At 41.7% G+C, this 20,563-nt stretch overlaps 1 protein-coding gene across 2 annotated transcripts; it reads left to right on the top strand.

Annotated features, from left to right (window-relative positions):
* Positions 1 to 1,375: 1,375 nt before the first annotated feature.
* zbtb17 (zinc finger and BTB domain containing 17) lies at positions 1,376 to 20,481 on the top strand. 2 transcript variants are annotated; one of them, XM_030056141.1, is made up of 15 exons: positions 1,376 to 1,539; positions 3,307 to 3,549; positions 4,481 to 4,660; positions 8,923 to 9,249; positions 10,039 to 10,128; positions 11,361 to 11,674; positions 11,783 to 11,925; positions 12,215 to 12,515; positions 12,700 to 12,787; positions 13,299 to 13,415; positions 13,661 to 13,781; positions 14,508 to 14,638; positions 15,668 to 15,931; positions 18,050 to 18,139; positions 19,091 to 20,481. In XM_030056141.1, the coding sequence occupies exons 2-15, from the start codon at positions 3,342 to 3,344 to the stop codon at positions 19,543 to 19,545; spliced, it is 2,829 nt and encodes a 942-aa protein (XP_029912001.1). In that variant the 5' UTR covers positions 1,376 to 1,539; positions 3,307 to 3,341; the 3' UTR covers positions 19,546 to 20,481. The 2 variants fall into 2 exon arrangements, with proteins under 2 accessions (XP_029912001.1, XP_029912000.1); XM_030056140.1 differs by having other exon boundaries at positions 3,314 to 3,549.
* The last annotated feature ends 82 nt before the right edge of the window (positions 20,482 to 20,563 follow it).

Consider the following 20,563-nt stretch of genomic DNA (forward strand, 5'->3'; position numbering starts at 1 on the left):
CTCCCCACCAGTCTCCCAGTCCCTGCTGCTGAAAAACCACAGTGATGGTTGTCCTTCTGGATCTTTGTCCCATCTCCACAAAGGAGCTCAGTCAGAGTGACCATCGGGTTCTTGGTAACCTTTCTTACTAAGGCCCTTCTCCCAAGATTGTTCAGTTTGGCCGAGTGACCAGCTCTTGGATAGATAGATAGATTTATTTCTGGATTAGAATGATAAAACAGCAATCCAAAGGATGACATGCTAAAGTGCAAAAACTTATTTCCAGCATGGTCCTTGGTGTTACACATAAGAAAACAAATAGACAAGAATCAGACAAACTCAGACAAAGGACATACAGAATTAGGTGGGAACAAAAGACATCCTGTAAAACAAACAAACAACAACAAAAAAAATAAAAATAAAAAAGCAGTAAAACTATCCAGAATTAATACACATTCACCTTCTTCCATAAAAGCTGCTTGACCTGCCTTTTAAAAATTTCTCGAGTTTTGTAGCAGTAGGCAAACAATTCCATGCCATGATCCCAGTGTAAAAGAAGGAATTTTTTTTAACTGCATTATTACACACTCTGGGAATAATGCAGGAGCGGATGCTGGCCCTAGTGTTATGACCATGGTGTGACTCGTGGAAGAATCCTGGTTGTGCCAAACTTGTAGCCTTTCCCAGACCTGTGCCTTACAACAATCCTGTCTCTGAGCTCTGCACGCAGTTCCTTTGACCTCATGGCTTGGTTTTTGCTCTGATATGCATTGTCAGCTGTGAGGCCTTCTATAGAGAGGCATGTGCCTTTCCAAATCATGTCCAATCAATTTAATTTACCACACTCTAATCAAGGTGTAGCAACATCTCAGCAACCATCAAGAGAAATGGGAGGCACCTGAGCTAAATTTCAAGTGTTGCTGCAAAGGGTCTGAATACTTATGTCAATGTGATATTTCAGTTTTTCATTTTTAATAAATTTGCAAACATTCCTACAATTCTGTTTTCACTTTGTCATAATGGGGTACTGAGTGTAGATTGAGAGAAAAAATAATTTAAACAATTGTACCATCAAGCTGCAACATAACAAAAGTGAAAAGAATGAGGGGGGTCTAAATACTTTCTGAATGCACTGCATGTGGCTCCTAAACAGCTCTCAAGTTAGAAATACTGTGGCACACACTAAATGTGCAAGTGCATTGTTAATCTAATGTATAAAATGACCATGACCACCCTTCACACGTTTTTTCCTATGTGACTGTTTCTTTGTACGATAAGGTGTATAGACTGTGTGATGGCGATAGCTCGAGCCTGCTGCGCCATCACGCGGCCAAGGTCGGCACCGCGCGTAACGACACTGCGCGTGCTCATGTGAGACGTTCGGCCGGCCCCTATCAATCGATCAGAGAGAGGAAGATGGCGGTGGACGGAGTCAGCGGGGTAGGATCGATCACCGAAAAACTCGATTGGTGTGAGAACTGCTAACTGGGAAAAAACACACTCCGAAACAACGCGTGGCCAGCCCGTGTCAAACCGGCGGACAGCGGCGATAACAAGGAGGTAATGCCGGAGTTAACGTCGAGGAAAATGGCGTTTCCCCCCCACGAAAAGAGCGAGGCTGTGAAAACGACAGGGGATAAAGAAAGGGCCGACGTTACGCCGCGCCATCTTGTCACTCCTACGATATGCATCTCTAGGCACGCTAAATTAATCCCTGATAGCAAAGCTACAAGGATGGAGGAATTGCAATCGATCCGTTACACCGTCCAACCAAGTTGTCAAAAGTTGTAGCGGAATAAAAGCAGCATACGTCCAGACATGTTTGTGTTGTTGGCCGTGTAGGTTTGTAAAAGGCTGCGGTTTTGTCACATGGTGTCAGCACCTGTGCGGCGGTGTCTGACGCTGCTCTGTTAAGCTTAAAAATGTTAAAAACAGTGTCACGGTCCATTTTCTAAGTCACTATCTAACTCATGTTACACTTCCTCTGGTCATCTTGCGACATACTCCACATGTAGTCACATTTCCCAACATGTATTCACTGTCCAAACAAACTTTACGGTGTCCAGCATCGCTCGACATCGTTATATACAATATAACAACATGAAGTTTTGGTGGGAATGGTTATTTACCCAGTGGAAACACTATTGTTTACCTCGACTGTGCCGACGTTACAAAAGCTAATATAGTTTAATAGGCTATTGGGATTAAGTTGACATGGTGCAGCTGCTGATTGTAGTGGGGCTGCATGATATGGACTAAATTTCATACCTTGACATTTATGCCAAACATCTCGATACTGATACGATATGACTATGGGTTCACCTCATTTGAAATTTTAAGGCTAGCAACAGTGAAAAATAAGCTTTCATCAAAGAACGTCATAATAATAGCATATGGACGTGGAAAATTCAGTAACTTTACAAAGTAGCCTATTAATCAGAACAGACCAATCACAGGCTGCATTAAAGTAAAAAAAAAAAAAAAAAAATCAAAATCAAAATCAAAACCTTTTGCTGAAACCTCTGCTTCCACACACAATTCTTCAGCAATATTGTCACAACAATAATTGTCATAACAGTGAAAGCACTCTTCAAAAAACAGCATTATAATACCAACTGGATGTAGAAATGCAGTTACTTCACAAGATATATTTTGATCAGAACTGACCATTCATTGTCTTAGAATAACCCTAACCCTAAAGTTGATATCACCCATATTGTTGCTTTTCGAGAAATTAATACCAGGCGTGTTCGTATTTAGATAATGATATGATAACCATATATCGTTCAGCCCTAGTCTTTAGTTTGTGTCAATATATCTAATGTAACTATTTATGCCCAAAACCCTTAAAACTGTAGAATAAAATACTCTTTCACCCAAACTAATACTGAAACTAATAGTAGTTCTACTTATTAGTTCAGGACCAGGTTATTATCATGAATGAAAACTAACAAAATAACCAAAACAAGGTTTGATAAAACATTTTTGTTAGTCGAAGTAAAAATAAAAATGAGCCTTAACAAAAAAACTAAAAACTATTCTGTTTACACAAGAAACTACAATCTGTAGTTCTGTTGTTCACCTGTTCTAAGTGAACATGTTTTTTAAAACAAATGGTCTGATGTTTTGTTGAATTTTTTTTAAACACATTGTCTGACCTCTTTGAATCTCGCCTGACAAATACCCCAAAATACATAAATGACTAAAACTAACCTGAAAATAATAAAAACTAAACAGAAACTAAGCATTTTCAAACGCCAAAAACTAAATTAAACTAGCAAACCTTCTTTAAAATGAATTCAACCTGAATCTCTTTCTCATCCTCGGTGTACAGATCCTGAGCCACCCTGCCAGCCTTCAGGATGATGGACTTCCCATGGCACAGTGGGAAAGTTCTGGAGCAGCTCAACCACCAGCGCCAGCAGGGCCTGCTGTGTGACTGCACCTTCGTGGTGGACGGGGTGGACTTCAAGGCCCACAAAGCTGTGCTGGCGGCCTGCAGTGCCTACTTCCGAACACTCTTCCTGGACCAGAAGGATGTGGTGCATCTCGACATCAGCAACGCAGCCGGTGGGTTCCTGTCAGGCAGGGGGCTCTGGGTTCTCCACTGTGGTGGATAAATCAACCTGAACCTGATATTGAACTTGAATGTTTTAATGTGCAGGAGGGTGGAGAGTCTTCCACTGTCATGGCTCAGATGTGTGTCAGAAATTACTAAGGAGTTTAAACAAACAAACAAAAAAAAAAAAAACAGGCCCGCCCTATTTAAAAATATATTAAATTATTATTATTATTATTTTTTTAATGTAAATTACTTATCAAACAGACCTAACACAGGGTTTTCCCTGGCCAATTTTAGGTCTTAGGCGGGGGAAGAAAAAAAAATCATTCCGAAGGTGTGGAGGCTTTTATTTTGCCGTGGCGGTGCACCACGATGAATTACATGTAGCGGAAACCCTGGGATTGTTAAATGAGTACACATCACACTGTCGTCTGTAATATTTTTGTGGTATTCCTGTAGTAATTGCAGTGCGCACATTCACACTGTCACCTATAATACTTCTGTAGAATTCCTATAGCAACTCAAATGCATCTAAGATTAGAGAGAATGTGTTTAATCGTGCTTGGGCGCAAAATTTAAGAAAGGCAGCAGCCTCTGAATTTTATATGAAAAAAAAAACTTGCATGTTGTCAAAATTCCCTTTCCCTAATATAACCATAACCAACCTATGCCTAACCCTAACCTAAATCCTAACCTTGACCAGTAAGTCAAAATGACCACCCAAAATGTTAAAAAAAAATCTGTTGCTGGAATGAGTCTGTGGTTGGAACCCATATGTCTGTCTCCTTCTCTATGCATAACACTGTGTTCACCTGTCAGGTTAATTGCCACATGTGATCTTGGAAGCCCTCATATCCTCACAATCTTGTACTTCAGTATCAAACATACCATCACTGTGCTGCGTAACTTGAACTTTTGTTTTGCCACATGTTGTTGCAGGTTTGGGACAGGTCCTGGAGTTTATGTACACTGCCAAGTTGAGTTTAAGTCCTCAGAATGTAGAGGATGTGCTGGCCGTGGCTAACTTCCTACAGATGCAGGAGATTGTAAACGCTTGCTCTGCCTACCAGTCGGTCACAGTTCCGGCTCCGTCCCTCGAAGCAGATGATTTCACTGTCGGTGAGTATTGTTGTCGCTTAGGCTTTCCTGCAAATGTGGCTGCTTTGAGTAAGCAAAGTGGAAATGTTAGGAGGACTCATTATATCCGAAAGATCCAAAAGATTGACAGTCAGCTGAGATGATATTGGCCTTTTAATACAAATCAGAAACGGCACTTTTGTCCACCTCTGATTTGATACACTTGGTTTGGTTACATATTTTTTTTTGAATACTACGTACATACAGCATATACTTCATACTTTTCTGCTTATTTTTTCCTGAATCAAGCAGTCATAGTTTAACCCTTATGCCCTCCTTGACCATTTTTTGGTCATTTCAGTTGTATTTTCTGTGGTCATTTTGGCTGTGATCATTCCACAGCCTTGAAATTAAGTAGAGATGTGTAGTTTTCATTAAAATTTGAGTTTCTAAAGAATTGTAATTACAACACCTTTCTACACTGTCATTAAAAAAAAAAAAAAACACAGTTAAGCCTCCTTTGACCATTTTTTGGCAGATTGAAATACATTAAAATCATGTTTTTTATTATTCCATAAAACAAAATTAAATGAAGTTGATTCTCCAAACCTTTCTCTTGAAACGAAGGTTATTGATGGTGATTCTCAATTCTATTCCCATTTTCGTTATAGTGATGCATTTTCATGTTCATTCGTGCAAGTTCGTGCACGCGCATGCACGCATATGCACAAGCCAGGGAACAAGAGCCTGTATGATTGTCCTGACTTTTTTTCATTGCTCTTATGTGTACAGGCACACTCATGCAAGCCGTGCGCGTGCATGCAAGGCAGTGCATGCACGTGCATGCACACATGTGCGTGCACGCACACGGACAAGCCGGTGAAACAGGCCAGGGATATTGTGATTCTAGCATTTTTTCCATTTTCCATTTTCATTGCTCTTATTTCTACATGCACACGCATGCAAAGCCGTGCATACATGTGCGTACATGCACGTGCATGCACTGTCTTACGTACACGCGCACGGACCAGCCGGGGAAACTGGCCTGTGATTCAAGCGCTTTTTTTCCATTCTCTTGAAGTGTATTTCATGTAAACGGATCAAACAGCAGTACAGTCTCAAAGTTTTTCAGCATGAATTCATGACCCCTTGCCCCACAACAACACTATTTAGCGCAGCGAATTGCAAAGTGCAAAAATCTAAATAACGGTGTCTGGAGCAGGAGTCTGTTTATGCAGGTGCGTAAACAATCTAAACTTATAAATTCAGCCAGCTCCAGAATTATTCATTTCTTCCCTGTGCGTGAGAGCAATCATGCAGGCTAAGGATTTTCATTGCCGCATTCCCCGGTCCGATTTGACAGCTCCTGCTGCAAGACCGCTGCCTCCGCTGCTGAACACGGGCCCCTCGAACTGAGGCGGGCCCACTTTGTTTCTCCAGCCAGCTCCTGGAGTTCAAGCCCGGCCTCTGCAGCCTCCTCTTCCCCATCGGATGATTCTGATTCACTCGTCTTAACCGATGAGGACTGGGTGCCGCCGCCAGACAGCACCGACTCCGAGGATGAGGGGGATTATGAGACGGATGAAACTTCGATGGAGACCGGGGAGATACAATGGCTCTCCAAAAACAAGAGCATCCGTTGGTCCCTCTCTGCTGACCATATGAGCCGTTACGTGCGACCTCCCACAACGCCTGCCCCGGGACCGACATGGTATGTCAGGAGGAATGTAACGGACCAGCTGTCATCCTGCTTAGATCTTTTTCTGACCGATGACATGATCCAGCTCATTGTCAACATGACAAACCTGGAGGGCCAGCGGACCGAAGAACGGTGGGTTGACACTACTGTGACGGAGCTGAGGGGTTTCCTTGGGCTGCTGCTTTTGTCTGGGGTTTACCGGTCCCGGGGGGAATCAACCCTCAGCTTGTGGGATGATCAACTTCGCTTTGATGACAAGCTTACCCGGGCAAGGCGGCTGCGTGAAAACAAGCTTGCAGCATTTTGGCCAATTTGGGAACCGTGGGTTCAGCGGCTCTCCCTTTTGTTCAACCCGGGGCCAGACGTTTGTGTGGATGAGCAGCTAGTTGCCTTCAAGGGGTGCTGCGGCTTCAGGCAGTACATGTCCAACAAACCGGCCCGGTATGGCATCAAAATCTGGGCCCTGGTAGACGTGCCAACCTCTTAGGCATGGAACATGGAAACCTATAGCGGCAAGGAGGGGGCGTCAAGGGAGACTGGCCAGGGGAAGAGAGTGGTGCTGCACTTGACAGAGGGGCTGGAGGGACGCACTGTCACGACGGACAATTTTTTCACCACCTACGAGCTCGGCGCAGAGCTCCTGCACAGAAAGATGGCCATGGTCGGCACGGTCCACAAGTCGAAGCCCGAGCTCCCTCCCCAACTGGTCGCCCCGACACGCAGAGAGGAGCGCTCCAGCGTCTTTGCTCACACAGACACACACACTGTGGTTTCCTATGTACCGAAGAAGGGCAAAAATGTGGTACTCATGTCCACAAAACACAGAGAAGCCGCAATCAGCCAGGAAGCCCACAAGAAACCAGAAATCATCCTGGATTACAACAGGTGCAAGGGCTGCGTGGACAACTTAGATAAGGTATGTGCGCAATTATGCATGAATATGCTTATTTTTATTATTAGCCTACTAATTTTACATGCTTGCATTCCTGAAATTTATTGTTGCTGTTATTATTCAGTATTTCTTGCAGTTACATAAACAATGAATACATATTTGGGTATGATGAGAAACATTTTTTTCAGAATGAATTTTAGCTATTTTATTTTGTCACCAACACACACATAGAAGTAGGAACAATGTCAGAAACCTATCTTACATCACAGGCCTAAAGTGCAAAGTATTTTAATTGCAAAATATTTCGATGATGTGCTACAATTTATACATTCCTCTATTTTTTTTTCCACCCAGTGTGTGAACACCTACAGCTGCCGGCGGAAGTCCTCAAGATGGCCTATGACGCTGTTCTACAACCTGCTTGATATTTCTGCGTTCAACTCCTATGTGCTGTGGAGCTGCCTACACCCACAGTGGGAAGCCAGTAAAACATACCGCCGCCGCCTTTTCCTGGAGCAGCTGGGACTGGAGTTGGTGAAGCCCTGCATCCTTCAGCGCAAAAGGATTCCACAGGGACCGACTGCCGCTGCTTTTGTTCAAGCAACCCAGGCAGCCATGGAAGACCAGGAGGCCAGCAGCTCTGGACAGGCGCTGTCTTGGCCTCCAAGAGCAGGAGCCCAAGCAAAGTGGCCAACACGAAGGCCCTGTGAATTGTGCCCCCAGAGCCTCAAGCAGCGCAGGGTGATAAATACCTGTGCTAAGTGTGGCAAATTTCTTTGCAAAAACCACACACTGGCTGTGTGTCAAGGCTGTGCAGAAGGCACTGGAGGAGGGCTGTGACGGTTGTAGCTGTTTGTTTGCATTGTTTATTGTTGTTTCATTGTTTATTGTTTTGTTTATTGCATTGAACTGAATAATTAAAAAAGACATGTTGATATGTTTTTCTTGTTGCACTAAACTGACTGCTGATATGTTCCCATTATTTTGATTTAGGGTATCTATAGGTTTTGTTTTCATGATTATCAAGGAGTACATGATACAAACAGGCACATAAAGGGTTAATATTTGATTAAATAATGATTTAAAATAATTAAAACATTTTAATAAAAAGAATGGAATGAAAAACCCTGAAAAAAATCATAAAAAATTCATAGTTTTATGAGAGGGTGGATGCATGACCAATTTTTGGTCAAAGGAGGCTAAAGGGAGTTTTTTTTTTTATTATTTTTTTTTTTTTTAAATAATCTCATTACCTGTTAGTATGTTGACAAAGTTTCAGTATATGTTTGCATGACCAATTTTTGGTCAAAGGGTGGGATTAGGAACTTTTCCTTAGGAGAGCACAAGGGTTAAAACTCTGAGATCGTTTTTCTTACCTTTTATCCAACCATTGGTTTCCATTCATTCCACTGCGATATGAAAATGAACTTGGAGAGAGTTCAGACTTTCTTCAGCGTTCCATCACTGTAATAAAGATGTCCACATTCGTTTACCTAAAATCAGCAGCAGTGTTGTGGCCAAACACTCAAAACCACTGGTGTGCTCATCAAAAGATAATGGATCTAGCAGCCCTTTACAGGTCCAAAACAAAAATATCTGTTTTAGTACGAGCCTTCAAAAAAGGTGAAATCCTTACATCCCTGTTCATGTTTTGTCAAGGAGGAACTCTAAATCCACACCTTTTTCTGTGTTTTTTTTCTATCCAAACAAAAGAAAAAACAGAAGATGGAGCACAGAGGCTGGAGGCCAACCTGGCAGAGGTGGCATCACAGGCAGAGGAGAGCCCTCCAGAAAGCTCCTCCATAGACGGTCCAGAGTCCACAGTCAGTCAGGGGAATGTGACGGAAGACTCTGCCGCTGAAGCACAACAGATGGTTTGTAACCCAAACCCCACCCGAAGCTACTCGGGCCGAGGACGACCCCCTAAAAACACCTCCCTGTCTGTGCAAAAGAAGACGCCTGTAAAGAAGGGGGATGAAAACGCTGTGAAAGATGTGCCGGAGTTTCAGGATGACCCCTCTGACGCCGACTACACACCCAGTCAGTATCTTTTTTTTTTTTTAGATGGGTACTAAGCATGTGACTTAAACCAAGTGTCACCAGACGGTTTAGGTTGAAATGCAGTAGCTGTAACAAATGTTCAACCTCTTCAAATGTTGACCAATTTTCAAAGTCTACAGAATTAGATATTTGGTCTAAATTGCACAAGGTGCTGTCAGGGAGAAGCAGAAGTTTAGAAATGAATGAAAATTAAGGTAAAAAAAATGAAAAAAGGATCCTCTCTTTTGTATAACAGTAAAGTGTTTTGAATATAGTTTTATTTTTTTTTTTATCAGGGTGTGTTATGCCAGGTTTCCAGGTTACACCAGTGTAGTATGAATAACTGTGACAGTTATGGATGGCCTTCTTCTTTCTTGGATTTTTGAAGAAAATATAATTTTTGCTTTACAGAGAAAGTGTACACTTTCAAGTAGGGTTTCTCTAATTTCTCTGTTTAGTTTCATAGTACGCTGACGATGCAACCTTTACAATTTCATATATTATAGATCATTTTGAATCCCAATTTTAACCTAACTCGCAAGGTCATGTATTTTCAACCGACTTAGGAGCAAGCAAGAAGATGTAGCAAAAACCAAGGACAGTGAATACTGCCTATAGCCACTGAATGTGTTCAGGAATTACACAGTGCCCCACTCATCCACAGTTTTTCACTTGTCTCATCTACAGTTTATCTGCTTGGGTGATAATATGGAGAGGCAAAATGCTTTGGTCCTCTCTGTTTGCCTGTATGTACCAAACAGCCAGGAAACATTTTCTGTGTCTTTACAGAATCAGTGTTGAAGTCTGAAGGCAGCTCGTCCTACATGAGCTCCCGGGGGAGAAGAATCAGAAAACCTCCCCGACGAAACTTCCCACCCGGTGAGTGCACTGCAGCAGATCACTGCATCGCTCAGGGAATATCATGGAGTTTAAAGAGGTGGACTCCACATAGGGAAAGTCAGGGAATTTGATCATATCTCTGGGGAAGTCAGGGAATTTTAATGAATTCAAGAAACTGGCTACTATATTAAGCTAGCAGAAAGTATTTAATCACTTGTTTCAATTATTTATTGTATTAGTGGGCATTTTTCTGTGGCTCAACATATAAAACAGTAGACAATACACTGACTAAAAACAGTCATACAACACAGATGAGATTTCTGAAAGCACACACAGTGTGGATAGATTCTTAAAAGCAAGTATAGAGTATTGTGTGTAATGTCTACTAATTGCACATAAGAAAATTTAAAAAAAAAAGAAAAAAAGAAATTGAAGCTTGGCTTTAGTGTAAACCAGGCCAGGATTGTGGTCATGGAAGCATCCCGGTGTAATTGTGGAAAAGAAGCAAAAAATTCATGTCGTATCAGGGATGAATTAGAAACACTGCATCTTTGTAGTTTCTTGTTCATTCAATTATGTTGCATTCAACAAGAAACAGTGCCCACCCTTCACCAATCATAATGTGAAGTTTCAGCTGATGAGCTAAAAGTGTCCTGTCACATTTTCTTTAATCAAGTGACGTTATTTCAATGATCGTTAACTGGGTTTACGTTACTAAAAAAATTTGATAGCAAACTGTAAAATAATCCTATACAATGTTAAATACTCCCAGTTTAATAAAAAACTGTTTTGTAAGGTTTTACCAAAAAGAAATGATCACTGTTTAAGTAAGTATTGATGCGAAAGCAAACAAATGAGCTATTGGAGGTCTTTCTCTCCATGCAATGTCAGGTTGTTTTTTCATTGTGAATAATTTCTGCACTCTATAACTAATAATTAATAATCACAGCCAAAATTAGGTTCTATTAATGTGATGCATGCAGGACTGTAAACAAGAACAAGGTTAATACAACAGGCAAAACATGTTTTTTCTGCATCCACTTTAATAAACAAATTTGGAGATTATGTACCTTAACAATTAATTTCTTTGTGTCCTTTCTCGTGCTGCTCATTTATAGTTTCAGAACTTTAGTAAGCTGTACCTAAGTTACAAACAGTGCTTGCTTGCTTTTTGTCTCTTAATTGATGTCATGAACTCAGTCTTAACTGTGACTCTGAAACTCTGTAGACTGTATGTCATCTTCAGTGGTTGCATACTGTCTCCATTACAGACAATGACTCAGAGGATGAGGCTGCCGCAAAGAGTCAAAAAGAGAAGAAGGCAGTGGAGCAGGTGGAGCCAGCAGAGCCAGTGGATGAATCTGGAGGACACGAGGAAGAGGCTGATGAAGGAGAGGCTGATGATGATGATGATGATGATGATGACGATGATGATGAGGTGGCTGGAGGAGAAGATGACGAGGGCAGCCAGGAGATGGAGGGCATTGAGTCGAGTGGCGCGAGAGACGGGAGGCCGACACCGTCAGGAGCTATCAGCAGCCGATCTGAGTCAAAGCCTTACAGCTCCGTTACCCACAAATGTGAGGTGAGAACTCAGAGGCTTTTCCACATTTACTGAATACTTTTGACAGTGATCAAAATAAAACATATTGAATATCTGCTTCAATCAAAGAATATTGGATTCTCTTTCCAGGACTGTGGGAAGAAGTTTACCCATACGGGAAATTTCAAGAGACACATCCGCATTCACACAGGAGAGAAGCCATTCAGCTGTCGGGATTGCAACAAGGCTTTCTCTGACCCCGCTGCCTGTAAAGCCCATGAGAAAACACACAGGTTTGACAAGACCCTCATCTTTTCATTTATCACTACAATCTAGAATTAATTATCTCCTACATAGACATTTTGTGTACTTCCATTCTTTTCTATTAGCAATTTGGATGATGTATTTATGTACATTTTTGAGGCAGTTTGTTTGAGGGGTTAGGATGTTACTAGAATTAGAATCTTATTTCTGCTCTCAGTGGACTCCCACAGAAAAGGCATTCAGCTTTTCACCACCTGCTGACCTTTTGTGATGCTGCATGTTTCTGTCCTCGCAAATCCATCTGTTGTCGCTCCCTAGCCCTCTGAAACCGTACTGCTGCTCTACCTGTGGAAAGAGCTACCGCCAGATCAGCCTGCTCAACCTCCACCGGAAGCGCCACACAGGCGAGGCACGCTACAGCTGCGAGGAGTGCGGCAAGCTCTTCACCACATCTGGCAACCTGAAGCGCCACCAGCTGGTGCACAGCGGCGAGAAGCCGTACCACTGCAACTACTGTGAGAAGGCCTTCTCCGACCCCACCGCCAAGATGAGACACCTGGAGACCCACGACACGGAGAAGGGAAACAAGTGTCCGCACTGCGACAAGCGCTTCAACCAGGTCAGATTAAGAAATGGCAACAAGATGATTGTTACCCTGTACTTCCACTTTTCGTTCCAGAGTTTTCAGATGCCCTGTATCATGTCTTCAACACAACTGAATTCAGTAGACCCTTATATCTTTAATTTCATCCCTTTTCAAATTAGTATACTCCGTTATGTGCTTGTTTTTGTGCTCCTTGCAGGTGGGGAATCTGAAGGCTCACTTAAAAATCCATATTACAGACGGTCCTCTCAAGTGCAAAGAGTGTGGCAAACAATTTACCACTTCAGGTAAGAACGACTGGAACAAAGACAGCATACATCCTCTATCTGTGTCATGATCTGTCTTCTGTTACGATGATCATTATGATGACCAGCTAAGAAATTGGATGTTGGGGGTTGGGTTGCTCACGTCCAAATACATCAAAATAAAAACTTTGTTGAATTAAAAAATTTTGTTTGTTGTTTAAAAAACATGAACACAAATAATGGAAAACAAAGATAAAGCATGGGATCTAGTAAGACACAACAAGAGCTAAGAGAGGAAAGGAAAAAACATGTAAATTGAACATTTTCCAAGGCATACACTATGAGAGGATGAGAGGATGTATTTAAAAAAAAAAAAGAGAAACATTCAAATAGAAAGAATTTGGAGCTTGTGAAACTATCACCTGGCTTTTCAGTTTCTGTCCTCTATTGGGTTTAAACAAAAACGACAATTTCTGAGAAATGAACCTTTCTAGTTGTGTGTTTGCTGTGAAACATTTGGCCAAATTTTTGTGTGATGGCATGTGTTTGTCAGGAAACTTGAAGAGACACCTGCGTGTTCACAGTGGAGAGAAACCGTACGTCTGTGTACACTGCCAGAGAGCCTTCGCTGACCCCGGTGCTCTGCAGCGGCATGAGCGCATCCATACAGGTACTCCTGCTGCCAGTGGATGGCACATTTACTCAGCATTCATGTTGCCTAGAAAAGACGGGATGTATTAAACTTAAGACATTTTAGTGTTAACAATAAAGAAACTGCATGAAACGTTGGGAAAAACAAGGCTCCCAATGGTTTCATGAATGTACAACAGGTAGGAAACCGTATACTTCAAACATACATCGTGCACATTGATCTGTACGTCCCACTCCAGTGAGACTGTGATTGATGTTTTGCAGGAGAGAAGCCCTGCCTCTGTCTTATCTGTGGTAAGGCCTTCACCCAGGCCAGCTCGCTCATCGCCCACGTCCGGCAGCATACCGGAGAGAAACCCTACGTCTGCGACCGCTGCGGCAAGAGGTGGGCTTGGCATGGAGTGGATAAATGCTTCTGTCAAATATACTCTCACTTGAGCAACACATTAGACAGCCATGACATATGTGCAGATATGCTTCCTGACCACATTTTAAGCACATTATGAGGGCATTTTATAAAAAAAAAAAAAAAAAATTAGGTGGTGTTTACTTCATTAGATATGGTAGTTAACATAATAATTAACATGATATGGTATATCATGACATGGTATTTCAGTGCTTCCAGTTTTCACTTTAGCATCCTTTCCAGTATATTGAGAGAAGTAGTTTAGACATCTTTACCTATTAAACACAGTACTGCTAATTTAATTCCTGAAAGTTCATTTATGACATACTATGCCTGAGAAAATGCATACTCTGTGGTTGTTAGGTATTAACCAGCAACTTCTGTTGAGTTATGATGTGTAAATATATTGATGAGGTTTAATTTAATTTAATTTAGTTTAATTTGCTAATAATAACAACAGTAATAATAATGATAATTATGATTGATGATGAACATTGCACTTTGGCTTTTACTTGGGTTTCAGATAATGTTTGGTGTCCACCCTTACAATTTCCATTATCAACTAAAGAAGTGCTGTAGAATTTAACTCGTTCAAATTAACAAACCTGAACTTGGCGGCCACTGAAATTCCTTTTGATTTGAATGGCTGCATGAATATAGGAAGTCTGATGAGAGACTAATCTTTTCTATTTTCTGCCTGGACAGGTTTGTGCAGTCCAGTCAACTGGCCAATCACATCCGCCATCATGATAATGTCCGTCCACACAAGTGTCAGATGTGCAATAAAGCATTTGTGAATGTGGGAGATCTGTCCAAGCACATCATCATTCACACAGGTAATCATCGTGTTGCTTCCATCAGGCTCGCTGTTCTTGAGGTGAACTGCTGCATGACAGATGCCGTGGTCCTGCTGTCCCTTACTCCAGTGTATCAGTGCAGCTTGTGAACAGTGTAGTGTGGCTGCCTGCGGGCTCATCAGGGTCTGTGACTGAAGAAAAATACCTCAGTTTTGATTCCATTCTTTGCACCAGCATCATGTTGATTTGAGCTCACCCCTTTTTGAACAAAATGTTTGGTTGCACAGTTAACAGGACTCCTGCAGGTCCCTAAAAAACCCAAACTGTTCACACATATCACACATATCTATCTATCTATCTATCTGTCTGTCTGTCTGTCTGTAGCCTTGTTTTTCTTTGCTTGTTTTCAGCTTTGAGGTGCCACAGAAAAACACTTTCTGAAGTGTGCATACTGTGAACAGTGAATTGATTGAATTTAATTGATTTAAGTCTGTGAGCGCCACATCCAGCAGAGCTACGATGGGAAAAAGTAAATTTAACGAGACGTGGATGGTGCTCTTGGTTACAGCCGGCTCTGGGAAACAGGCATGAAGCACGTCTTAAATGACATTACAAATGGTTTTGTAAAGGCTCTTAAAACGGTGGTCCTGCTGGAAACCTGGTTAAATTTGTCGACTACATTGTTATTTTAATCTGTGGAAATACTTTTTGGCGTCCTGTGCTCGAAAAATAAGTCTTAATGAAATATTTTTTTTAAAAATCTAGAATTTAGACTTCTGTAATTTAGAAATTCTGTAAATATTCTACATATTCTATAAAAATTCAGTCAAACAGAATATCTATCATATCAAAAGTGGATGATGCTGACTGGACCCATTATCAGTTTTTCATAAAAGATCAATCATCAGTCAGCATAACTTTAGTCCCAGTCTAGAAGCAAGTTATGAGATTGCTGTGTCTTCAGAATATCCTTTAACTACAGCTACTTTCATTCAACTGAACCGACCGCTTTCGCTCCTGAATCTCCAGCTGATTGTTTTCCTCCTCCTCTCCCCGTGGCTGTTTCAGGAGAGAAACCCTTCCTGTGCGATAAATGCGGTCGCGGGTTCAACCGGGTGGACAACCTGCGCTCCCATGTCAAGACCGTCCATCACGGCAAGGCTGGCATGAAGCGCTTGGTGGTTGCCGGGGGCGGCACGGACGAGGGGACCGACGGCTACACCGGAGCATCCACTTCAGACAGCGAGATCAACATAGTTACCGTCACCACAGAGGACATCGTCACCTTGGCAACAGAGGCTCTGGCTGCCAGTGCTGTAGCTCAGCTGACAGGTCAGTGTTTCAAACTGATAGGGGCACCAAGTTAAGACCGAAATGGGTAGACTGGCTAGTATTGGCCTATTTTAAAACAATACAAGTGCATCAGATGTTTATTCATTTGATTCATTTATTTAACTTCAATCAAATTTGTAATAGCCAGGCCTGAACAGAATCTGCGCCCGCGGTACTCCGATGAAAACTCTGCTGAAGTTCCGTGGAATTTGAACACAACAGTGTTGCAGCAGCCGTGTCAGTGTACCTAAACGCATCCCGCCCCTCCCCCTTTGTCTGTGGCTAATGTCATGTGATGAGGTGGAGCAACAGACAAGAAAACAACTTGTTTTAACAACTAAAAGATGTCGAAAAAAAATCACTCCACAGGATCCCACAGATTTTCCTCCTGAATCACCACAGAAAATCCGAAAAAAAATCCGCAAATTCTGTTTGGGCGTGGTAATAAGGATAAATTATAACAGTAAACGAACCCATCCAACTTAACAAGGCTAGAGTTTATAGTTTTGCTTATCTTTGGTTGACAAACAGCTTATTCTGAATAGGTAAACAGATGAAACATTTCCTTCAGAAATGTTCAGAATAGGTCACTCAGACTGCATAGTCAAGGCCTCTCTTCACATCAATAGGTGTTATACACTACTCACAAAAAGTTAGGGATATTTGGCTTTTGGGTGAAATTTATGGAAAATATAAAAAGTTCACGCTACAGTGATATTATATCATGAAAGTAGGGCATTTAAGTAGAAGCATACACTGGTGATTTCCTCATCTCAAACAATTTCTTGAAACAAAAGCCAACAACAGTGGTGGATATACCACAACAAAAAATGTCAGTGTCAATAACTTGTCATGTGCCCTTGAGCATCAATTACAGCTTGACAACGACGTCTCATGCTGTTCACAAGTCGACTTATTGTCTGCTGAGGCATGGCATCCCACTCTTCTTGAAGGGCGGCCCTCAGGACATTGAGGTTCTGGGGTACAGAGCTCCGAGCCTCTACACGGCGACTCAGCTGATCCCATAGGTTTTCTATAGGATTCAGGTCTGAGAAAGTGCAGGCCACTCCATCTGAGGTACCCCAGTCTCCAGCAGCCGTTCCCTAATGATACGACCTCGATGAGCTGGAGCATCAAACACCTGATGTGAATTTTGCCGTTAAACTCCTTGTTAGAGAACAGCAACTTGTGCAAAAAGTACTGAAACATTGAACAGTTGGACATGCGCATTCAAAAGTTTACAGAAGGTCACATTAAGTTCACCTGTAAAGGTTATAATGCATTTTAGGTTCATCCTGAAATTTCACCCGAAAGCCGAATATCCCTAACTTTTTGTGAGTAGTGTATCTGTGAACTCCACAAATAGCTGCATTTCTAACACACAAACGGAAACAAATGTCAAAAGTATCTCCTTGACAATAGAAGACCTGTTTTCATCCTGCCCTAACTTGTATTTTGTGTATTGCACTAAACATTTTAATGCAAAATTGAATTTTGGCAGAGTGTTGGGTTAGATGGTTACCTGGACATGATATTGGTCAACCTGATTGGGAAATTAGTTGCTTGGTGCTCCCTGAGCTGCTGATGTCACTTCAAGCACATAAACAAATAGGAACAAAGCAGCTTACGCAAATACAAAAAACAACAATTCCCAATTCCTTGTGTAATTACAGTTATATGTAAAAGTACTGTCAGGTTGGTTCTTGCTGGCACAAGGTTACTAAGGTGATGTTTCCTGCAGACACTACCTGCCAGATCGAATTTCCAGCTGAAATAGGAAAATAACAAAAAATTTACAAAAAAAGTCATGTGGACTCATATCACACCCAGGGAACTTGACAACCCAACACACTACCAAAGCCCAGTTTTGTTTTTAAATATTGGTCCTGGGCCCAGCTTCATATACTGATCTGAGAGCTCAGTGGCTGGGTTAAAAACACCATCGCTACCAATAACATGACTGCAGCTCTGTATAGACATAAGAAGCACAGGGTTGATGTGCACTGCAGATTGATCTTAACGCCATATTGTGTTAATGTAGATTTAGAGCAGGAGAACTATGGGAAAGGTACTTCCTGCAAAGTGTTTGCTAACCCCCTCTGATCTGTGTGTTAACAGTAGTTCCAGTGGCTGCCTCTGTGTCTGCAGATGAGACTGAGGCACTGAAAGCTGAAATCACAAAGGCTGTAGAGAAAGTGCAAGAAGCAGGTGAGGCTGGAAGCAGATCATCTCCATCATACACATAGAATATGTTGGAACCGGTTTCCTCCCTCAGTCTACAGACATGCAGGTCAGGTGATTTGGACACACTAAATTCCCCCGAGGTGTGAATGTGTGCATGAATGTGCTTGTTTGTCTGTCTGCCCTGTGATGGACTGGTGACCTGTCCATCCTCTGCCTTCTGCCCAGTGAGTGCTGGGATAGGCTCCAGCACCCCCTGCGACCCATACGAGGATAAGCAGTTTGGAAAATGAATGAATGAATCTAGTCAACATATTCCAGCCTAAACCTTTCCTCTGTATCTGACCAAATATATTCTTCAATATAAGAAATTTGACACAGGTAAAAAAAAACAAAACAAAACAGAATTGTTAAACAAAAAAACTTGACGTGGGTGTGGTGGTTTTAGGGGTTTATTAACTGAGAGACATTATAGTATGGCTCAAACGCTTGAACTGATCACTTTACAAACCACAGAAACAGGCTCACTGGTGAATCTTCTGGTTAATAAACCCATAAAACCTGTGTCAAGTTTCTTTTTTCGACAGTTCTTATGTTCACCTGTGTAAAGTTGCTTTTGGTACTTGACTCTGCTTACCTGCGATGCTTATTTGAATAAGAAAAAGATTATTTGTCAAAGAAACAGTGTTAACATGTTTTTAATGCCCACACTCATATTACAGCATGGCCTAACTTTAGCTTTATCAAATGTGTGGGAAATGCTTTAACATGTGAAATGTCGCCTTCACAGTTGCTTATTTTTATATCTAATGTTGCCAAACATGATTGATGTTACGTGAGCTGTACATGGTTAACAGTATCTTGGTGACTATAAATCTGACATAGCAGCTTGGAATGTCTGACGTCAGACTTTGAAGAGAATACAGCAACAGGGACGCAAATAATCTCACAAACAATCTGCACTCTTTCTCTTTCCAGACCCCAACACCCAGATCTTATATGCTTGTGATTCGTGTGGCGATAAGTTTCTAGATGCCAGCTCTCTGGCCCAGCATGTCCGCATGCACACAGCGCAGGCCCTGGTCATGTTCCAGGCAGACTCCGACTTCTACCAGTACACCACGGCCACCGCTGCCGAGGGGGATACCACGACAGCGTGGCAACCCACTGCTGAACAGGTCATCCAAGGGGGGGAACTGATCTTCCGCACACAGGTTGGAGAGGGGGAAGCGGAGGGAGATGTGGTGGGGGAGAGCCAAGATCGAGCAGAGGGGCAAGGAGGGGGAAGTCAAGAGGAGGAGAGGGAGGAAGGACAGGATGGAGACGCGGAAAACCAAACCGAGCTGCAGATGAAGGTGAAAGACGAAGCTTCAGCGGAGGCTAAGGAGGACAGAGGAGAAGCCATGGACTGTGAGAGTCAGACTCAGGCATAATGTGGCCAAGTCTTGAAAGGGATGAATAATGTGATTAATAACAGATCTAGATAAAAGCAGGAGAAGAAGGAAATATCGGAAAAGAAATTTCCCTGATGCTGACATATGGCCAAGGGGAAATGTAAACCCTGGCTGAACTGTATTTATAATTTATAATGTGCAACACTTTTTCAATAGTTTTATCTTAAGGTACAGTATACAGTCAAAAATTATGCTTTTGTCAGTCCGAATTCCTCCTAACAATGTGATTACTAACCACAACTGCTATATTTTATCTGTGGTTTGGTAAATATTGTCAAAGTCCTTCCAAAGATAGTTCTAATTTGCACAGGTTGTTTATTTTTTTAGACTAAAATGCAGAATTGGGCAAGGCCCTGAATATAATTTTTACCAAAGCATATAACACAAATTATTTTCCATTACTCTAGTCTTACCTTATGTGACTTAAAAATAATATTGGATGAAACGTGTACATTTTCCTCAAATGGTCCCCGTATTTTGCTATACTTAGTGGAAGTATTTTCATGGAAAGCACATTGTACAGATGTTATCTTTATGAATTTGTGCCGTGGTACTAGAAATGTCAGTGGGAAGGTCTCTAGATAGCTTCTTCTGTCTTATGTTAGTGTCTTGGCAAACACTGTAAATACTGTGCATGTTTAATAATTTACTATTTGTTATGTGTCCTCTAAAGAAGTCTTAATGCCTCTCTTAAAAGCTATAAAGAAATATGTTTAGTGAGGAGACACTGGAAAACCTTTTTCAGTTTCACAATGACATCTATCAATTGTTTTTCTTTATTGCAGTAAATAACTCACTGGGGAATTCCCTGTCACTGTTAATTTTATGACATTTCATACTCTACAAATACCAGAAACATTGTTTAGACCCACTGTAACTCACCCACTGATCAATAAAGCATCTTCATTCACAGTATCTGGCTGTTTTGTCTTACTGTCATGTAGTAACTGGCGGATAAATACATTAAAAACAAGAGGTTTGAAAAAAAGTTGTTTTT

Source organism: Myripristis murdjan, chromosome 7, assembly GCF_902150065.1.
Source record: "Myripristis murdjan chromosome 7, fMyrMur1.1, whole genome shotgun sequence".
In the NCBI taxonomy this organism is placed as follows: Eukaryota; Metazoa; Chordata; class Actinopteri; order Holocentriformes; family Holocentridae; genus Myripristis; species Myripristis murdjan.